Raw genomic sequence first — 21747 nt, 5'->3', positions numbered from 1 at the left:
TTGTTTACACGAGCAGCTCTGCCAAACTCCTTATTTAACTCTATTCCTAGCCTCGAAACATTCAGCACGGCACCGTTGGGATTCACGGCAGCTTTCAGCTATACTTGGTCATTGTATGGTACCTGGAACGCGTCTCTCGCTGGTCTGTTTACAGCGGTCAAAAAAGTGGTACCTCGATTTATAATAATAATGTTTGTTTTCCGTCAAAACACCAATAACGCAGGGAGACCGAGGAAAAAAGCTGCATCAAGCAGCTTGACGGCCCCCCCCCCCCCTTTTCCCCTTCCTCATTTATAGCAGCAGTGGCACAAGTAATCCAAAAAGAGAACCAAGAGAAAAGCTAACAATTTCAGAGATGGAAGCAGGACAGTATTACAAAAAAGGTGCAGCTATATAAGAGGCTAAAACAAACAAAGTACATAAGTACCCATGCAAGCACAGCATTATTCAACTTAGCAAAAATTAAGGTTATGAAACATAACGACAACTGAGCAATCGTACTTGGAGATTTTTTACGGATGTTGTGGGAAGATCAGTGTTGTGAGTGACAAGAAAATTAAGCAATCGGGGAAGTGCATATCTTAACATTTGTTCACCGTACCTAGTTTTGCAAATAGGGAGCGTCCTAATTTGCGTGTTTCGAGTAGGATATGTTGCTACTCTTGGCGAGAGAGACGCCAATTCATTAAGGGAATGAAGATTTATTTGTACTTCTGATTTATAGGTCATGCATAAACGATATTTGTATAATCTATTTACGGGCATCAAATTTAAACTTTTCGAGAGAAGTTCACTAGGGTGATCGTATGACACGTTACGAATACTTCGCAATATTTTCTTTTGTATTACAAGTATTTTGTTTAAATTCGAATTTGTAGTGACCCCAGAGTAAGAAGGAGTAAGGGATCTGGGAGGAGAAACAATGGGAATTAAAATAATTAATTACACATTTTGCCCGCCGACGTCACGCAAGTGTCGTGCTGTTGCCGGTCGCGATCCTGGCGGCGTCCCAGCAGCGGTCCTGGATGCGGCAGACGCCTGTTCTGCTGCAGGTCGCTCTCCAGTGTGACAGTCCACGGAAGCTTCGGCAGCGAGAAGTTGGGACGCGGCATTGACAGAGACACTCGCGGCCGTTCGTGCTGTTCGACATTATTCCTACGGCCAACCGCCAGGATCGCGACATGCGACAGTGCGACACTCCGGTTTTTACGACGTTATTCGTTGTCACCTTGGAACCACTTTTGGATGTATGGGCGGGATAAGGACGCTAATCACACCAGTCGGAGACGCTCTCCGGGCCCCTCGTTTCGTCCAATTCTTCTCGAGGTCCTCGTGTTTTTTTTTTTTTTTAGAGCTTTTCCAATTTAAGATGTAGCAACTTGCCCAACTACAAATGACATTACCGTAGTCATAGTCTCGCTATTTCTGATACCGTACTTTGGGAACGATTTTTAAGTAAATAACCTCTATTATCAGCGACAGCTTAAGAAACGCGAGGTGTGGCCTGTCCCAAACATCTCATTACCGTCTTCCAGCAAACAATACTGCCGCTGCTATTCCCGCTAAGAAAGCCGAATAACAAATAACAATCAGCGAGAAGCGTGCACAGAGAAAGCCACTCCCGGCGTTTTTCTCAAGCTGTCAGCGATTATACCTGGCAACGGATAGTGGTAGAGAAACATGGTTGCCCAACAGAATACGTCCTACCGAAGCCGACGCTATGCGGAGAGCGAGTGGTCTGGTTTATGCGCTGGAGTTGCTGTGACGTCAGAACGTGGCCGAGCTCTGATTGGCTTTGATTGGGTGGATAGTAGTGGGCAGACCTTAAGCTAGATGCCTCAAGGTCTACCCACTTTTTTTTTTCTTTTTTTTCGACGAGGCAATAAGAGTTTGGCGTCCTAACATCATTGCCACCCCTGCGCAAGACGCAGACGAACTTGCGCTCCGCATAGATCCGAGGGAGTCTATCCAAAAGCTATAGAAAGTGTAACAACACGGTGGTCGTCGCCTTTGTACGTTTGATGTCCCCGATTACACCAATCGTGTGCAGTGAATTCGCCACGATCCCGAGCTTTTTCGTGTGCGTGATTAGTTTACCGCTGATGGCGTACTCATAAAAAGTCAACAAAATCCGTAACAAAACGTTTCTTTTCTTTTTTTTGTGTGTGTGGGGGGGACGGGGGGGGGGGGGGGCGTGGGGAGAGGGGGGGGGGGAGGGGCTGCTTGACTGGCTGATCAGATCATACGCCAAGTGCAAATTCGTCTGCTTCTCTTCCAGGAAGTGCGTTGACGTCAGAAAGACGCCGAGCTCTGATTATCTCTGATTGAAGTATAGCGTGTAGATCTCAAAGTAAACTGTCTTGAGGTGTACCCACAATCCTTCGATCAGAACCAATCAGAGTTCGGTGCCTTTCTGACGTCACCGCAACCCCTGCAAGAGAAGCAGATAAACTTGCGCTCCGCATACCGTTGGCTGTGGTCGGGTTATAAAATAGATCTAGGTATGCCTTTTTATCGTTGATGTGGTGACACCGCGAAGACAGCTAATCGCCATGGGGGCGACTATAAAGAGGAGGAGTAAGCGATTAACTCATCATTTGTTGCTTAGGTTCATGATTAATTAATTTTAATTCTCCGGTAGACGAAGATTTTTGAATGGACACTCACTGCACGAGAGCTCGCGCTTGCCAATATATATATATATAATTTTTTGCAATGGTATTACATGTGGTTTTGTGCTTCGATCCGCGTGTCGGCGAGCGTACTCGAAGAATTTTAACTGAACAAAACACCTTTCGGTTCAGCAAGGCACGTTATGTTCGAGTACCTAGGACTTATTTCTGATTCAGGCTGAGCGATGGTGCGGCAAGTAATTAGAGGCTTTCTAAGTCTAGGTCAAAGTAAGGTGTTTATTCTCTGCGACCGATCAATTCTTTTGCTTGCGTACGCCCGCTTTATTGTTACCTGACTGAATCACCAAAGAACGACATTTGTGACCCGTATGTATACCAAGTTTGAGACCTACGGTCGGGTCGTTGTTGTTGCTTGTTTCCAACATCACGTGCTAAGTTTTTTTTTAAATTTTTTGAAGTTTTTTTTGTTTAACGATATTATCACACCTGTACAGTTCTAACCCAGCCCTTTTTATTTCGAAAATTAAGTGCTTCAAATTAAGGCTTAAGGCCTTTAGGACTAAGCGACTTTCACTCTCCTAGTCTGCAAACTGTTTTTATGGTTTACGCTCTCGAGAAGCGCCGCCGCAACAAGGCCAGGGTTAGACAACAAAGCTTAAAAACCGCGTGTGCAGCAGCTCCCAGTGTATGACAATATAGCAGCGATCAACACACAAAATTAAAACGCTCGCTTAATTACCTCGGCCTAATCAACGGCTGTTTTTATCTTTTTAATTACTAAAATAACGTGAGCCTGGCTCACTCACTTCGCGTTGTTAGTAGCTCCTTGCCTGGATGCCCAAGAAAACGTGGCGTTTTATACAATGGCAGCAAAGAAGACAGTTTAACCTGTCAATTTTAGACCAAAGATTAACCCGCCTTTTTATATAGGTAGTTAAACTACTTAACTTTAAACACCGGAAAGTGAATAGACACAGACGGAAATGAAGGACGCCGGTCCTAATTAACAACTGTCACTTATATATAAGGAAAGATAGCGGCCAGAACAAAATGAAAGAAGGAAGAGCTATACGAATAACCCTGTAAATGACTCTCGCACCGAGCAAATGCAAGATAACGCAAACCTTGTTGGAATGGCAATGTTTTCCGTCGTTCAATATTAGTGTCCCCACATAAGTGTGAATCGCGAAAGGTATTTCAGTTTCTATGTAGTACGCCATATGCTTCAATATTTGGTCAGCGCGAATGCTTGAAGTATAATTTGTTCCCGTGTTAGATATTTGCACAGTGTCATTTCGACCGGCTCTGATATTGGAGTGGAGCAAGAGCAAACTGATTCATCTTTCTTTTGTGGTTTCTCTACCTTTTTACAGAAGCCCTACTTGGAATCAACCTCAACACGCAGAAAAACGAGAACGGGACGTATGGAGAGTATATCGGAGGGTGAGAGACTCTGATATCTAACTAAAAGACAAACCAAAACACGCAGGCACTAGAGACGTGCACTTAAAGTGTTTCTATAGAACCGTATCAAAAAGCCAAATCAAGAGCGAAATTTCATAATTTCTATTTGCTTCAACCGTTACCAATATGAGAGCATTGATTGAAAATAGAGCCCGTTAAAAACTAGCAGTTCGCAAGACCTTTCCTTGTAAAAGCTCGCTAAACTTTTTTTTTCTTTTTTTTTTTTAATTTGGGAAGAGGAACAGCTCTGGAAGCTGTTTGTTCTGAACTCTAGGTGTGTTTTTTTAATTTTCATTTTTGTTCTAATAAACCCAATTTAATCATTTCCAATTTGTTCAAACCTGGTACACCAATTGCTGGTGCAGCTTAAGAAAGACAAGTTTATTTTATTCGTGAAAAGCGTGTTGGTTAAGTATTCATCGTGGAAAAAATAAAACAGACAAAGGACTAAACGAAGGACTAAACAAAATCACTTCTGCGGTCCTCGGCTTGTTTTATTCTTTCCACTAGACGAAGTTTATTTGTTTTTTGCTTTCTGCACTCAATAGACCCTTCCCGGAATTCAGTGCCACATGGTGACTCAAATGGCAGTTTGGCATTACCGTACTAATGGTGGCAATGAACCTGTGGTCCGCAGTATTTTATGGGGCACCGTCACTGTTGCAGGTCAACGGTAAACGAGAATGTCAGTTATTTTTCAAATTTTTTCAGTGTCGACGGCGAAATAGAGGCAACCAGTCAGACCGAAGCGCCAACCCACATAGATGCCTTGATAGAGTTATATACATCAAGGGCTTTGAAGCCGAGTGTGTGCTACTAACAGATTGACTGGGCCCGAGTTAGAAATGAACGCTTACGCAGCTCTTGCGTCCAATTCCTGCTACAAGTCACTCTAACGTCTACAATGTATAGGCCTCAAATCATCTGCTTAGGAGAATCTTCAACATCTGCCTTTATCAGTAAACAGAAGGCCACCATTAGTATAGCAAATATGCCATTTTTCAGATGGCAATAGGGATAAAAGTTGCCAGACTGAATTTCGGAAAGGGTCTATTAGAAATTTCGTACTCTAGGTATGGTGCAAATAGCTCGCGTTGCCGCACAAGCCATTCAATATCCGTGAAAAGAGAGAACCGTTACGTCAACCGTCAAGTCGGTGATGTATTGTACAGCTCGTTTTCTCCACAGCTCGGCGTCTATTCCAAACAAGTCCTGTGCATTATATTCTTTACGGCACCTACTTCAGCCAAGCGCCGGGCATAGATTGTATACGAGTTCTGCTTCTGCGTTCGCCCGGTAATTGTATCGAAGGGGTTATTCAGTGACTGCACGCGAGCCTCAGCCTAACGCTTACGCAGAGTTTAGCTTCGTCAGCCGAAGGCTGCGTCAAAAAAAAAGACGTAAATGTGTTCGTCGTCGATAGGGCTGTAGCGAAACGTTGGGTGGAGCGCGACTGTTCCCGCTCCACCCAAGTATACTCCATATCACAAATGTCTGCAGGAAAGCCAAATGCACAGGCACATGAGCCTAGGTCAACGGAGTGCTCTTGTCTGTACGAGAGTTAACGCATAAAAATCACTTTCGAAAGGCCACGCGCTTGTGCGCACACCATTGTCGACACCCCAGACGTTTGCGAGACTGAGTATAGAAGCTACCCGCTTGCGCTACCTGCACGTTCAGCGGTGTCGGTTGTTCTACCATTGTGCAGTGGATCGGATTCGAAAGGGGTCGGTTTATAATTTTTTTTCGTTTTTCTACTAATAAACCGACTGCTTTTATTGATCTCTTTTTCAGCATCACTTTTCTCATGACAATACGTGCCTTCAGACCATGGATGTGGCTGACGTCAGTCTATAACTGGTCTCTGGAGGGACAGTGGTTCAAGAAAATGATACACGGAGTCGACACGTTCAGTTTGAAAGTGAGTAGCGACCCTAAAGTCAATCGTAAAGTGTTCTCTTACTAGAAAAAAAAATACCTGCTTCAATAAGAACATCGAATGAATACTAATAATCGTTAAATGACCGCCCTACCCAACTCCCAATTATCTATATGATAAAAATTCACAACAAAGAACTGATTACCGTTTATTTTATAAACAGATAAACCCTCGTTGAATATCGTTTTTAATATTCTATAGCGTCGTGCGAAAATATGCAAAAAGTCTAATATAAATGGAGATGGGATGAGTTGAAGGACTCAAGGGAAACGTCCCCAACTCTTGTCAGTCAGCGTAAGGTTCACACACGTGATTTTTTTCGATCAAGTGCTTTAACACTTCTTAGGATATCTTACGTCGAAAGAGCGAAATAACGCCATCTATTGAATAGCCATAGAACACTTGGAATTTCTGTATAATTCCTACTTTCTTTCCGCGTAACGTTTCTTTTTAATTTTAGCTTGCCTTAAATATCATAAGCGACAATGCCTTATAGATAGTGCGGACATTAACCTAATAAATACTGCAAAGCCATCGCTCAAGTGGAATGCAGTTCCAGGGCCACCTCATAGATGGCGCCAGCCTGACCGTGTGTTCTCTCGTTGTAAGAGGTCACAACAACTCGGTCGTAAGCAAGGGCAAGTGTGGTGAACCACTCTTCAGTTACTACACGTTTAGAAATTGTCGCTGTGCTTCACTCGGGCCATTCTAGTTTTTTTGTGCATCATCGGATTGGTCACGCGTGCGGGATGGAATCTGTTTCAGGTGATGAAAGAGCGGAAAGAAACATTCCACCTGTTCAAGAACCAAAGCAACCCGGACGGCCCGGAAGATGAGGACGACGCCAAACCAGAAAGGCGCGTGGCCATCGTGGACATTCTTCTGGATAAGCATCTTAAGGACCAGAGTTACACCCTTCACGAGATACGAAAAGACCTGGACTTGCTCCTCTTCGCTGTGAGTACCTCTCCCACAACGTTCTTGCAAGTAAACAAAACCTAAACCAACATTTTTTTTTTTTTTTCAAATTGTTAGCACATCGTATTCAGAAAAAGAAATATACAAAAGATTTGGAAAAACTAAACTGTTAAAAATGTTTTTCTTTTTGTAGAAAGTGCTTTCTTCTCTTTTTTTATAATTAACCCTGTCATGCGTGTAGGTTATTCATGTTCAGGTTCCGACAGATGCATTATTGCTTCGTCTTACATCGATACTTTTTTTCTTCATTTATATTTTTTTTTCTTTTTTTTTCTTTTGGGGAGGGGGGGGGGGGCGGGGGAGTCTGATTGGTTTCACTAATTTTACCATTTTTGCGTTCAATCATTTCTACGCTCGAGTTTGCATAATTCGCTAATATTTATACATAAAATGCAAATTGTTTTGTAGAAACAAACATAAAGCTGAAATACGTTTTTCGTATAACCCTTGTAATTTTAATAATACAGACGAAAGTTTTGTACGGGGTGAATCCCGTACGATAGATTGCCCGGAAGTAATTTGGCGGCTATATTTTCTCTTTATCCTCTTGCTGTTTTTTTAAGACGAGTAAGAAGCGGTGTTTCCGCCTATACTTCATTCATTTATTCATTCATTTATTATTCCTTGAGGGCCCGTTGGGGCATTATACAAGGGGGGTCAATAACACACTAATAGTCATCGTTTAAAATAAATTAACACTCACGGAGAGGAAGTCAGCAATACAGGTACAGCAAGAAGTTTTAACGTTACACTCTAAGAAATGCCTGCGCGTCTACTTACCCGCAAAACACTCAAAGAGCCAATCTTTTCGGTCTACGAAATCAGCTCAGCGAATAATGAAGCGGAACAGCTGTTTAGACCTCAAAATTAGGCCTGCGTTGTGGCATTACGCAATGCAAGCCTGACGCTTTGCATTGCGTAATGCCACAGCGCAAACTTCATTTTTAGCTTTATGCGGATGTTTCGCCTCATCACTCGGTGAGCTGATTTCCTAGATCGCAGAAATTGGCTCTTCGAGTGTTTTGTGGGTGGGTAGACGCGCAGGCGTTTCTTAGAGTGTAAGTCTGAGCGCAGTCGATGCTATAATCCGATAGAACAAATCAGGCAGCGTCAAAAGTGGATCATCACGGGCATCGTCGTCTTTGTGCATTTGTAACAAACCAGCTAAACAAATCACGCACAGAAAAACGTGCAGCATTACACCTCACACCCCTAGTGCTTAAAACGTTTTTGTACGAGAAATTGTTCACTGCAATAAACACACACCATCAAGTAAGATCGTGGGGATACAAATAAGAACAATATAAGATCATATATAAGCAGTTATACGAAGTTTCTCATAACTTCCTATACAATTTTATATTGTCCTCACGTGTTCTCGTGAGGTTTTTATATGCTCTTATACGATCTTATTTGATCCTATGCGCTTATTGAACGAGGAAATTTGTCGTACAAATAAGATTTTTCGCTAGCGTCACTGCGCGTGATTGGTTTAGCCCAGTGGTATGCGTAAAGCAAATCGTCTGGTTCTTGCGCAGGAGTGGCGGTGACGTCAGAACCACGCCGAGCTCTGATTGGCTGACTGAAAAAAAGAGTTTATCTCAATATTAGATGCTTTGAGGTCTTCCCACTATTTTTTTCAATCAACCAATAAGAGCTGGGCGTCGTTCTGACGTCATTGCAACTCCTGCGCATGAAGCAGACGACTTCCTCTCCGCACAGCAAATGCACAAAGACGTTGAGTGCCACGAAGGATTTACTTCTTGCTGTTCCTTGATTGGCTCCGTCGGATCGAATACCTCTGGCTGTATGCGATCGGACTTAATGTGAAACCAAGTACACTGGAGTAATTATGCTGGCGTCATTTTCTGTTTAGCGTACGAATAACACTCGGGTTCTTGTGCGGAATAAAATAATATAATAAATATTACACGTATAACTTACCAAACTCACGTTCTCAATAAAAATAAAAGATTGCACCACCAGCCCCCAGATGTGCCTAGAATAAACCATGACGTTCACACTCGCCCTAAAGTAACGGGGAATTCGAGAACGCTAGGAAAATCAAGACGTAATGGGCCATCCAGACAGGCGCGTTCAATTACATTTTCTTGCGTTACGTTATAAATCACCGGGACATCCGTGCCTTGAATGTAGCGTGCAAAGTTGCTCCTTAAAGTGGTTTCCATGCTTCGTACGAAGTACGGATGTCCCGGTGGTTCTCGTCGTATGAAGACGTAAGCTCCCCGTAAAGTAACGTTGCGTAACGTAACATAAAAAAAGAAACGGAGCTCTGTAAACGGGGTTTTAGAAGCACTCCAAAACGCTGTTTACGTCAGACATTTCCGGACTAACCGGAAAAACATAAATATTAATTGCACTAGAAGAATCGTAGGACCTTGATTAGAAACAAAAAAGTCAGAGTGACGCTTCCTGGCGGTTACCACAGGAATACATGTGTGGGGAAAGCAAACATCAGCCCCTCGTGTTCCCGAACCGGTGAAGCTGTTCTTCACACATACAGTGCTTGTTTTGACGAACTCGGCGCCTCACGACAACTCGCTCTTTTCGCCCATAGGGTCACGACACCATCTCCAACGCCATGGCATGGACCTTGTACTTGCTGGGTCTTTATCCGCAAAAACAGCGCAAGGTCCAGCGAGAGCTCGACGAGATCTTCAAGGACAATCCGGACAGGGAGGTGACAATGGACGACCTCCGCCGGATGAAGTACCTCGAGGCTTGTCTCAAGGTGAGCCTGGTACACAGCGGAATTTCACACCACGCCCGCGCACAGACAAGATTTCTTTTGTACCGTAGAATCTCGAACCAATGTCTGGCCCCCGAAAGATCGCCCACCTTACACTTTTTTCCTTCCTTTTAATTGTTCGTCTACGACCATGTGTCTATCAGACATGTAGAAATTATCGAAAAAAAACTAACTAAATACCTAAACTGGTTTCTCGTCCAAGAAGTAAATATGCACGTTGGTCGTTACTAAGATTCAAAAGAACGCGTTACTTCAGCTCAAATATAACGCTACTTTTTCGTTACTCAGGGTGTGTCGATTTTCTGAAGCAGTTGCCGCCTTCCAATATTTCGTGTCGTTGATTGTGCTTAGCTCTGTCACGCATTTATGGGCATCTTTATTAGTTTATTGTTGGCGCTTTTCTGTCATAAATGCAACAGGAGTGATCTTGAGTGAAAACAAAAGAAAGTAACTAGCGTTGTACACGCTCCTCTCCGGAAGTAACAAGATGCCGTTACTCATTACTTGATCAAAAAATCTAACGAGACTATGTTACTCGGTCCTTCTCTCGAAAAGTAAGAAGTTATTACTTTCCTCCCGAAAAATATAACTAGAGAAAGAGGAACGCGTTATGCAAAAGTCTGGTACCTACGCACACGGCTAAGGGTTCCGTTCCCACGAAAGCGATAAACAACGAACACTGTTCACGGACACATGAAATATCCACTATTCAAGCAAACATTTCGCGCTTTGGCGTCATGAACAAAACAACACGATTGAGACCGAGAGGCTCTAGAACACATCAAAGAGGTGCGAGATAATGATAATTTATGTTTTTCCTGGCAGGAAAAGGGTATTTTTTTTTTCGTAGTGTAACGAGGTCATAAAGGGGTAGCGGCTGACGCGGCTATTTCGCAATACAACTATAGGGTGGTCTAATGTGTACCTGTATACCTTAGAAGAGCACCGAGACAATAAGGTAGACTATAGCTACGAAAAAAAAAAAAATTTTTGGTACACTCTAAGAAAAGCCCGTGTGTTTACTTTCCCGCGCAACACTCGAAGAACCAATCACCGCAACTGACGGAGGCAGCTCAGCAAATGACGATGCCGAAACATATGTTTAGATAAAAAAACGCAGTCTGAGTTGTGACATTAAGCAATACAAGCGTGACGTTTCGCATTGCTTAATGTCACAACTCAGACTGCGTTTTTTGGTATAAACAAATGTTTCAGCATCGTCATCCGCTGAGCTGCCACCGTAAGTTGCGGTGATTGGCTCTCCCAGTGTTTTGCGGGAAAGTGGACGCACGGGCTTTTTTAGAGTGATACAGCGCGATCAACTCGTTATGTCGCAAGAACGATTTCCGACGGCCATCAGGCGCAGATCGCTGCCATTATAGGATACCGCATGCGTAAAAATGACACTTCTATTCGTTTTTAAAGGCAGTAATGCTATATGCACTTCGGAGTGCAGCTCGGCCGGAAATTGCTATACGCACTACGTTTGTCTCGTATAAAACGAATGGTCACAACGGGTTTTCTAAGCGGTGGTATAGCGTAGGGGATTCGTGTTTCGGCTGCCGAGCAGTGCGGACGCACGGATGGCGAGCTCCGATCGAGCGACGATAACGGTCGTTGCCGGCCGTGGTGACAGGGCGTTTTGTATCCCCGCTGATTACCGGATTCTGTTGCCGACGTTGCCGGCGGGCGATAAAACGAAGAACCAAGTTTATCTCCACTGCGACGTAAATGCCAGGCCGCTTCGAATTGGAGACTTCAAGGAACCGTTGGAAAAGGTCGACATGCTCAAAGAAGTTGCAGGGCTCGGCGTATGCCAGATGGGACACGTGTGGCTGTGCAGCCTGAAGAGTGCGGCGGCGAAAGAGCGGCTTCTCAAGCTGGGCTGGCTTACCGTCAAAGGTAAACTGTGCATTCCCGTGGACCCCAACAGGCAGGAAGTGCGGGTCAAGCTGCATTGGGTACCTTTCGACGTCCCCAACGACGTTCTCCGAAGAGCCTTGGAAGAGTACGGGACTGTCAACGAGGTGAGCAAGGAAAACTGGCGTGTGGATGGCTTCGAGGATATCGAGTCCACCACAAGGATTGCCAAAGTCACGCTGAAGGAGGGAATGACGCCGGACAAGTTGCCTCACCAGCTGAAGCTTAACGGGGGCACGATCCTTGTTGTCGTCCCTGGACGAGCGCCGGTTTGTCTGCGGTGCAGCAGGGCAGGACACATACGACGTGACTGCCGTGTGCCCCGGTGCGGCCAGTGCCGAGGCTTCGGCCACGTGTCCCAGGAGTGCGTGCGCTCGTATGCTAGCGCAGTAGTTAATCGAGCCACCAATGAAGATGACGAAATCATCATGGACGAAACAGAAACGGAGGAGGCGGCGACGCTGCCTTCGAGCCTACCGGAGACAACGGAGCAAGCTACGACAGGTGATACAACTAACGGTACCAACGCAGCAGAGGTGACGGCCAAGGCCTCGACGCCCGACGCTGAGGAACCTGGAAAGGAGACGCAAGCGACGACGGCGGGAGGCACAGACGCCGTGGACAAGTGTGACGTGAACGAGCCACCAATGGAACTGGACCTTGCGAATGTGAAGCGGTGACTGGATGATGAGACCAAGGACAACGAGGCACAGGAGCTACATCGCCCACAAGGCCAGTGGAAACAAATCGGAAAGAAAGGTCGTTACGCCACCAAGCTGCGGTCCTCGTCGCTGACCCGCGATGGGGAACTGTCACAGAGACCCTCTGCGCCATGAGCCGAGCTCTGCAGGAGCCAAGCGACAGGTAAGCACCAGGAGGTTGGTCTGTCGACACTAAAAACAAAAACAAAAACAAAACAAAAAATGGTAGGGCTCACGTCCGGGCTCCGTATTGGAACTCTGAACGTTAGGGGCTTAGCGGCACGTCGCCGCCAGTGTCAACTTAGTCGCCTACTCACGGAGAACGACCTGGACGTACTTGCTGTCCAAGAAACAAAAGTTGAGTGTACGAGTCAGACCGACCTCAGGGTGCGACCGTTTATGTCGAGGTACAATGTATGTGTGAGCCACTCTGTCGGTAGGTCAGGCGGCTGTTGCCTGTTTTTGAAGAAAGCATCAGGAATCGTGGAGGAAAATGTTATTGCATGCGCGTCGGGTCGTTTTGTTATTTGTGACTTTTCTTTCTCCAATTTAAAGTGGAGGGTTATATGCATTTACGCCCCCAATGTGGAAAGCGAGCGATGCACTTTCTTTGAAAATATTTCCATTTACCTCCAGAGTGATAGAATCATGGTATTATTAGGAGATTTTAATTGCATCTGTTCACCTGAAGACCGATCAAACCGACCACACAACAGAGATAAATCCGGGGAGCAGCTAAATAATTTGGTTAAAGATTTCGAACTTGAAGACGTAGCGCAATGTACGTCAACCGGTAATCGTGTGATCTACACGCACCACCAAGGTAGCAGTCATGCGAGGCTGGACAGAGCGTATGTTTCGGTCGACATTGTGCCCGACTGTGGTAGTTATGCAGTCAGTTACGTGTCTTTCAGTGACCACAGCCTCGTGACTTTCACGGTGGGTCATTGCAAGAACCGCTCTAGCTACTCCTGGGAGTTATGGAAGCTAAACGCTAAGCTCTTGGACGATAAGCAATTTACTGAAAAGGTTCAAAGTAGGCTGGAGCAAACAAGCAGTGTTACTGATAATGAAGTCAGCAGGGAGTGGGAATTATTTAAACAACAAGTGAAGCTTGATGCGATAGAGAGGGCATGTCAAATTAAGCGTGAAGAACGAAAAGTAGAAAACAGTCTTCGCGCGGATTTACAGAGGCTGCACGTGGAGGAAGGAAGGGCACCCGGAATCTTCAAAGATGAAATAAGCAGCATAAAAGCGCAACTTGAACAAATAGACGAAGAGCGGTATAAGGGGGCGATTGTTCGTGCCCGAGCAGAGAGGTTGCTTTTGGGGGAAGCGCCCACTAAACGGGCACTTGTCCTTGAAAAGAAGTATGCTAGCGGAAACCAGATAGCGCAAATAGAGTACGAAGGCACAATGACTAGCGATCCGGCCCTTATCCACCGTGCATTCGTTGAATACTACGAAACATTGTTCGACAAAAAAATACCAAAAAAGACGGGTCTTGATACAGAATTCCTGCCAAGTCTTCCACGGTTAGACCATGATGACGAGCAAGTTTTGGAAGAACCAGTCAGCGTAACAGAGATCGAGAAAGCGATAGATGAACTAAGCGCAGGCAAATCGCCGGGCCCGGATGGATTGAGCGCTGCATTTTACAAGAAATTCAAACCAGAAATAGCGCCGTTGTTGCATCGGGTTTTTAATGAGTCTTTTCGGAATCATAGGTTACCGGGCTCCTTTTTGTGTACGCATACAGTCTTGATACCGAAAGGTAACGACGCCTCTAAGCTACGCTTCCCTAGCAACTATAGACCGATCACCCTTGCTAATGTTGATTATAAAGTTCTCATGAAGGTGTTAGCGAGGAGGTTGCAGAGTGTAATTTGGAAAATTGTAGGACCTCATCAAACCTGCGGAATTAAAGGCCGGAGTATTTGTACGAATATACACACAGCTAGGAGTGTGCTGGAGTGTTGTGATGCTGAGTATCGGACAATCGCACTGCTCCAAATCGATTTGGAGAAAGCCTTTGATCGTGTATGTCATGACGTACTTTTTCAAATTTTAGAGCACGTAGGAATCGGGTCTCTCATTCTCGAAGGAGTAAAAATGGCTTATTTAAACTGTTCAACAAAATTAATAATTAACAGAGAAGTCACTAAGCGGATAAACGTTCTTTCTTCAGTACGGCAGGGGTGTCCTTTATCCCCGTTACTTTTCGCGATTTTTTTGGAACCTTTCTGCCGCTACATCATTCAATGTAAGGACATTAGGGGTTTCACTTTGCACGAGTGCGAAGTAAAAATTTTAGCATATGCAGACGATATAGCTGTTTTTTGTTCAGACTCTAGAAGCGTCACAAGGGCTGTGGAAGCGACTAAGCGGTTTTGTGACGTCACAGCATGTGCGGTCAACTGGTCGAAGTGTTACGGGCTATGGCACGGAGAGTGGGCTTCTGCGCCAAACTTTTTTGAAAATATCCAATGGGCTCGGGAACCCCAAAAGTATCTAGGTGTCCCGTTAAAACATTATCGCGAAAATAACGACTACTGGCGAGAGGAAACTAATCAACTGAAGGCAACCGCGGAAAAGTGGGTGACGAAAGAATTGTCGATCTTCGCACGTGCGACGGTTTGTAACTTGTTCTTTATGTCGAAACTATGGTACGTTCTTCAAGTATTACATTGTTCTAGAGTCAATATTCAGCGAATTAACCGGGTGTTTGCAGTATTCATTTGGGCGTCTCAATGGGAACGGACTAGTAGAACCAATCTTTTCCTTCGACCCCGAGATGGTGGTGTTGGTCTGTGTCACTTCTTCATCCGTCAACTCGTTACACGATTTATGTTTGTGCGCGATCAATCTGACCCATTTCTGCGCACGGTGATACAAACAAAGCTCTTTGATGTGTTGCCCAGTTATGTGGTTTCGTCATGCCGTGTTCGTTGCGGAACATTATCGCGTTTTTTGAGAGAAGTTGTATCATCGTGTCGTTTCCTTTTTGTACGGTTTTCTCGGGATTATTTGTCTGTTGTATCGCGCAAAAGGTTGACGCGAGATTTGGTGGATTTGTTAATGCCCTTGCCACGGTATAGGTCCATATACGCTGGAGCCCCCGGACAGGACGTGCTAAAACGTGTTAAAAAAGCGTTGGTTCCCCCTGGGGTTAAAACGTTCTTTTTTAAATTACACAGTGAAACACTACCCGTAAAAACTTTTTTAGAAGCTAAAGGAATAAATTTGTACTGGACAGTAAACTGCCAATTATGCAAGCAGCCAGAAAGTATCGAGCATGTCTTTTTAGATTGTTGGGATGCCTTGCTATACTGGGACGTGCTCCAGCACACCATCAAAAAAGAACTACCGTTAACACCGTATGGGATTCGTTTTCTAACGGCAGACAGTGAACCGGTACCATTTGACACAATCCTGCTCCTGGGGCTCCACAGTATATGGAAAAGTCGAACGGCGGTACGTCATGCAGACGTAAACGCCCGTACTGTCCGCGAGTATTTCATTGACAGCGTTAAACGCCTCCGGGAATGCTACAAAAAGATCAACAGTGACCTTGAGTGGCTGCCTGTTCTGGATGAGCTGGCAACTTTAAAACCCTTTTAACTTCACTTACTCTAGCAAGACAGGCTAGACTTCACTCAACTTTTTATATGTGTGTTGTGTAACGCGTGTCTATTACCGTCCCCAACATACAGTTCTTCGCATTTATTCTGTATTGTTTTATGCAAACCTGGTAATAAAAAAAAAAAAAAAAAAAAAAAAAAAAGTGGTATAGCGTAGCGGTTAAGGTGTCCGCTTCGTACACAAGTGGACGTGGGTTCGAATGCGGTGGGCCTACCTTTTTTTTTTTTTTTTAACGTTGTTTTGTCGAGACATTTGGCGATATTTATATTTCTTTTTTGCAATGAACACAAAAAAAAAAAAAAAAAAAAAAAACGAGTGTTGACGACGAAACTTTGCAGACTTCGCAGATCGGGGACAGCGGGGCTTGGGTTGCCGGCTGGACACCGCGAAGCGGCGTGTACTGGTTAAATGTTTTAATTAGCAGCCGCATACTGTCGCCGCGAAGCGGCGTGAACGCAGGCGGGGGCTGTGTTAACGAGCTCCCCAGTGATACACGCGCACTTCGAAAAAGGGTTGCCCGAGCGGCATGAGCTCTCCGCGTAGTGCGTATAGCAATTTCCGTCCAAAGTGCACTACGTAGTGCATATAGCATCGCTCTTTTAAAGGTGAGGCATCGAGCTTTTGAATCGAGACGGCCCCTACAGCGCATGGCTAAAACCAAGGTCGTACAGGTGTACCCTGACCAATTAATTCATGGACGCGATATACGCAACAGCTCGAATGTATATTGGGAAGCGTGGCGTACCCGATGCCGACGCACTCTGATCACAAGGGGTCGTCCAAGCTGACGGCCGATAAATCGCAGCTTTGCATTGCCGGTTATGCCCCGTTTACCGTTAAGTTAATCAAGCAACGTCAAACGTTACTAGTCAAGGAACTCATCGTCTATGCGTCTTTTGAAATCACCGGCTAAATCAATCAGGCACAGCAAAAATGCTGTGCGAGGAAAATGAACGCCATGATGATGCACTTTTCGTGCTGATTCATTGGCTCCATGGGTTAGTAGTGCTGAGTGCGGTCGTACTTAGAATGAAACGGGTTATATGCGGAGCAGCGCAAGTTCGTCTGGTTATTTTTTTGCAGGGGTTGTGGTGACGACAGAACGCCGAGCTCTGCTTGTCTCTGATTGAAGGATAATGGGTAGTCCTCAAGGCAGCTTGCTTTGAGGTCTACCCACTATACTTCGATCAGAGCCAATCATGCCTCGGCGTTCTGACGTCGCCATAACCCCTGCAGAAGATGTAGACGAACTTGCGCTCCGAATAGTAAAGACACCTTTTCGTTCGTTAAAGTGCAAGATGCAAGTGCTAACATATCTTATTGTTTTTATTTATATTTTACTTTTTTAACAGGAAGCAATGCGTCTCTTCCCTCCCATTCCGTACATTGGGAGGGTTCTGGTCGAAGACATCGAATTGGGTGAGCAGTACTCTACGGTGTTTTTCTTCAACGACGCAAGCCCGCCATAGAATAATAAATTTTAAAAAAATCGCCAGGAATTGCGCGACGTTGTCGAACCTAAATATGATAATATGTAATCCTGAATGCATATTGGCACAGGAAAGCTATAAGCTGTATAAAGTGCAGCTATCATAAAAAAACATAATAATAACCCTCAACATCTTTGTAGTTATCATGACCATCGTCTTCATCATTCGGTTTGGGGGCCCTTAAGCGGTTTTCTTAATCTTCCGCGAAATTTAAAACTTCAATATAAAGATGAAATTGTTCCAATGAATGTGCGAACTTAGAAGAACGATAATAACAACGGACGGCATAAAAGAAAATAATAATAACAGATCGGAACTTGTGAAAGGGCCACCGTACACTCCCATAAATTGGGAATAGAAAGAATGGCGAAAGAGGTGTCGGTTATATATCCTTGAAGATTTCTATCTTATATATAACTACGGTTCTAAGCTTCCAGTGCTAAGAAAATCAGCGTTTTTCTGACTTCCGTGACAACAACGTGTAGAGCTAGTCGCTGTAGGTTGCGGAACTAGCTTAGTGAACAATAAGGGTCAGAAACCATTTCAGACGAAATGCAATAGAAAAATCATTGGTCTCCAAGTTTTACAATATAGTTTCATGCATGCAGAATCCGACACTGTAGAGACAGCGGACGGTGTTTTAGTTTCATGAAGAATGAAAAAAAGCGACAATATTTTTAAAGAAGCATACACCTTCACTTTCACACAGATCACCGTGCGGTTCAGAGGTGACGTGAGGCTTGGATAAAGCCTCATTCATGACTGCAATCAGCGATTTGGTTCTTGGCATTCGAATATCATCTTCAGTAGCAACATAAGAACCACTCCGTTCAATGCCTAATGCACCGAAGCGTATTTTGCATTACGGGAAATATCGTATTAGTTGGTGCCGCTCTTCATGAAACGACGTTCTGGCAGATGCTCCTCCCTTTCCGTGACATCAGAAACGTGGTGTGATCGTGTTTTGTTCGGAGTGGCACCGGGAAGCACTTGATCTTCAAGAATCTTGGAGGCAGAGCTTCTGCTAGACTACTTGCGGTGCAACGTAAGAACGTTTGAACGTTCTTGTGCCGCAATTGCACTCTTACGTTACTGCCTCCTCTAGGTCTTAACATTATTACCCCCGTCTTTGCCAGCCACTTTCCTGTAAATGGCAACAGCTGCAGCTTCTCTGCGAGATGAAGGGATAGATTTCCCGAGACTCTTGCTCGTGGCAGATCGCCTTAAGCCCGGCCCCTTCACAGACTTGCGTTTGCTTACGATCGAGTTCTTGTGATCTCTTATGACAAGAGCGCACTGGCACGCTAGCGCCATCAATGAGGCGGCCCTGGAACTGCATTTCACTAGATTATTTTCGTGATAAAATGTACGTACAGCCATAAGAAATAGTCGTTCATAACAATCCCCAGATCCCAAAAGGTTTTAAGACAATCGGTCGTAAGCGGTCCACGTGTGCGACGAACCAGCCTTTACTTAGGCCAAGATTCGCAATTCGCGGCCATTATAAGAAACTCGATTGGTCCCCAATAAACCCGATGATCCGTGTTTTTCGAGCCTCCCGGTGCACTCCACGCTTTCTCAGGGATTGCGAAGTGTTTCCTATTCATTAGCTTTGTGGCTGGTCATAATAGCCGTGGCAATGACGGTGTTTTATTTTCCACTTTCAGACGGTGTTGTGATTCCGAAAGGCGTCACATGCTGGATAAGCATCTTCACGCTGCACAGAAACGAAAAGTATTTCCACAAGCCCGAAGAATACATCCCAGAACGATTTCTAACGGAGGAGTTCACAAGTCGACATCCGTTCTGTTACATTCCCTTCTCGGCTGGTTCGAAGAACTGCATTGGTAGGTTTCAGAACGTCGAAAAGCACCATCCTGTCTACAGCGTATTTTGAAACAAACAGAAAAGACAACAATTGCGAAATTTACGATTTATGCGATGTGTATATTGGCAATGCCACGCCAAGAACAACTGTTTTAAATTTAATTCGTTATATTTGTTTTTTTTTTTTTGTACTGAAAGGAGTTTCGAGCCACGTCAGCCGATCAAGGTGTTGCTTTATGTTGACAGAATGTATGGAAGTAGATGTGCTGAATAGAACCAGTTACAGGAGAGTAAGAACAAAATTCAGCTTGCACTGTTCACCTCAATATGCTAAACCCACCTTTCCTTTAAGATTTCCGCTAGAGAAAAAAAAAATCGCCCTTTGTACAGACCTTAGTGTAGAAACGTACGAACCTTGTTTTAAAGTGACTACTTAGCAATCACGAAATATTATCACGACAGAAAGTTACACCGGAAATATGTCAATTATTTTTAATTGTAGCAATAACATATCGTAAAGTATGCTACACGTAGACTAAAAAATAAATACGACAATTCGAAATCTTCTTCTTTAAAGTAAAAATTAAAAAATAAAACAGGTTTTATTTTAATTTAGAAGACTAGATATTCCGACAAGTGTGAGTTTTTAAGATGACATTTGTATCTGCTTAGTAAGTATTAGAAGTCAGCATAAATTAATTTACAATTGGAATTACTGCAACGGCTCATTGTAATTCTCCTCGTTAAAAAAAGAAAAACAAAGGGACAAATAGAAGTGCGCCCAGATGAAAAAGAAATAAAAAAAAACTAAATGTTATTATATAACACGAAATACCCACAATGCATATGCAAGCAATGTGACAATGCTACACTATAAAATAGCGCTAAAGTTCAATTTGCCAATCAAAATGTTACCGTTTCATGAGCGCGTAACAGCGTTCAGTGAGCCACAATCAAACCGGAAAAGTTGGTCGAACCAGAACATTGAGAGCATTACTAAAATGAACACTTCAGGATTAGATTTTTATTTCTAAAATGTCATCAAAGTATAACGCACAAAAAAAAGGGCTACTAAATCAATGAAGAGCGCCGAGCCTCGAGAAACAAATAGGTAACAACATTATATTCTACAAAGAAAAAAAAAAAAGAAAAGAAAACTATGTTGGTGTGTTTTTCGGATTCGCGTTTCCAATTATTTCAAGAATGGCTCGCATATTCATTAATTTGGAAAAGTTCGATAGGCACGTAACCCAGAGCACACGTAACTCAGGAGAGGACGCGACAACATCGTACGCCTGGCGCCTTCTTTGTCAAATCAACTACGCGAAGATTTTGTTTTTGGAAGACACGCGACTCACGAGCCGATTTCTTTCGCCTCCTTCAGGTCAGCGTTTCGCAATGCGCGAGGGAAAAGTAATCCTCGCCAAGGTGCTCCGCAGTCACACCTTCAAGGCGACCCGACCCCTGGACAAGCTCAAGATCTCGTGCGAAGTGGTGACCAAAGCCAAGGGCGGACTCCGAGTACACGTGAAAAAGCGACTTCCCGGGGATTACGAGTGTCCGAAGGTCTGCTAAACCAAGCGGTACCGTAAAAAAGTGTTAGAAAAATAACCCGCCGAGTCATCATCTTCATTCGGTCCAACCGCGAGGAAATTGTGGCAACCGAAGCGCTTCGAGACGATACCACTTAGAGGTCAGGGCCTGCGCGTGACGTTTTCCGTCGGTGGACGCCCGACCCGCCCCCGAGCGGCAAACATGCAAACGAGAGACGCCGCAAAGCGACAGACGCGTTCGTCTTGGCGCCGCCGCGTGCTAGCGTCGCGCTCGTTGTGAGACGCTATCGAGAGGCGCTGGCGGCGACGCTGACGCAAGTTATAGGCGACGCTGCGCTGGTCCACTTGTGCTGACGTATGTGGCGGAAGGGCGCCCGCCCTGTCTTCTAGGTGGAATCGGTTCAGACGATCCAGAATTGAGGAAACCTGCGGCATGTGATCCTGTATATGCGTGTGTCTGTATATGTCTGTCCTGGCAACTGGAGTGTGCTTATTTATTGCGAAACGGGGCCCCTTTGTTCCTGACCGGTGCCGAATTGACATACTTGCTGCAGCGGTCGTTGCAGCATTATACCAAGAGTGCTTCTGATTGGCTGAACGGATTCAATAAAAAAAATATTTCTGTCTCGAATGGGTTCGTAACTCAACGTACATTCTACTCTGAAAGCAATAAATATATATAAAAAATATAGTACGTTCGCTTTTCTGCGGACCACGAAGACGGCCAATCATGGTCACCAATAGAATGATTCCAGCTTATCGCAAAACCCCGAATTCAAGTAGGGCGAAAATAATGCGCTGTTCTCATGGACAATGAGCATGACGTTTCA

General features: G+C 44.6%; 1 protein-coding gene across 1 annotated transcript in view; it reads left to right on the top strand.

Moving 5' to 3' along the window:
- Window positions 1–20939, top strand: part of LOC8027102 (cytochrome P450 4V2) — a 65812-nt gene extending 44873 nt beyond the window's left edge. Inside the window, exons 5-11 of the mRNA XM_029995413.4 lie at window positions 4007–4076; window positions 5892–6018; window positions 6802–6993; window positions 9593–9766; window positions 17400–17466; window positions 19205–19384; window positions 20749–20939. Coding sequence (XP_029851273.4) covers window positions 4007–4076; window positions 5892–6018; window positions 6802–6993; window positions 9593–9766; window positions 17400–17466; window positions 19205–19384; window positions 20749–20939 — 1001 coding nt within the window. The remainder of the gene's footprint in view (window positions 1–4006; window positions 4077–5891; window positions 6019–6801; window positions 6994–9592; window positions 9767–17399; window positions 17467–19204; window positions 19385–20748) is intronic.
- The last annotated feature ends 808 nt before the right edge of the window (window positions 20940–21747 follow it).

The sequence above is a fragment of the Ixodes scapularis genome, unplaced genomic scaffold (genome assembly GCF_016920785.2).
Source record: "Ixodes scapularis isolate PalLabHiFi unplaced genomic scaffold, ASM1692078v2 PGA_scaffold3__209_contigs__length_174095766, whole genome shotgun sequence".
Classification (NCBI taxonomy): Eukaryota; Metazoa; Arthropoda; class Arachnida; order Ixodida; family Ixodidae; genus Ixodes; species Ixodes scapularis.
This window is presented reverse-complemented; position numbering and strand designations above follow the sequence as displayed.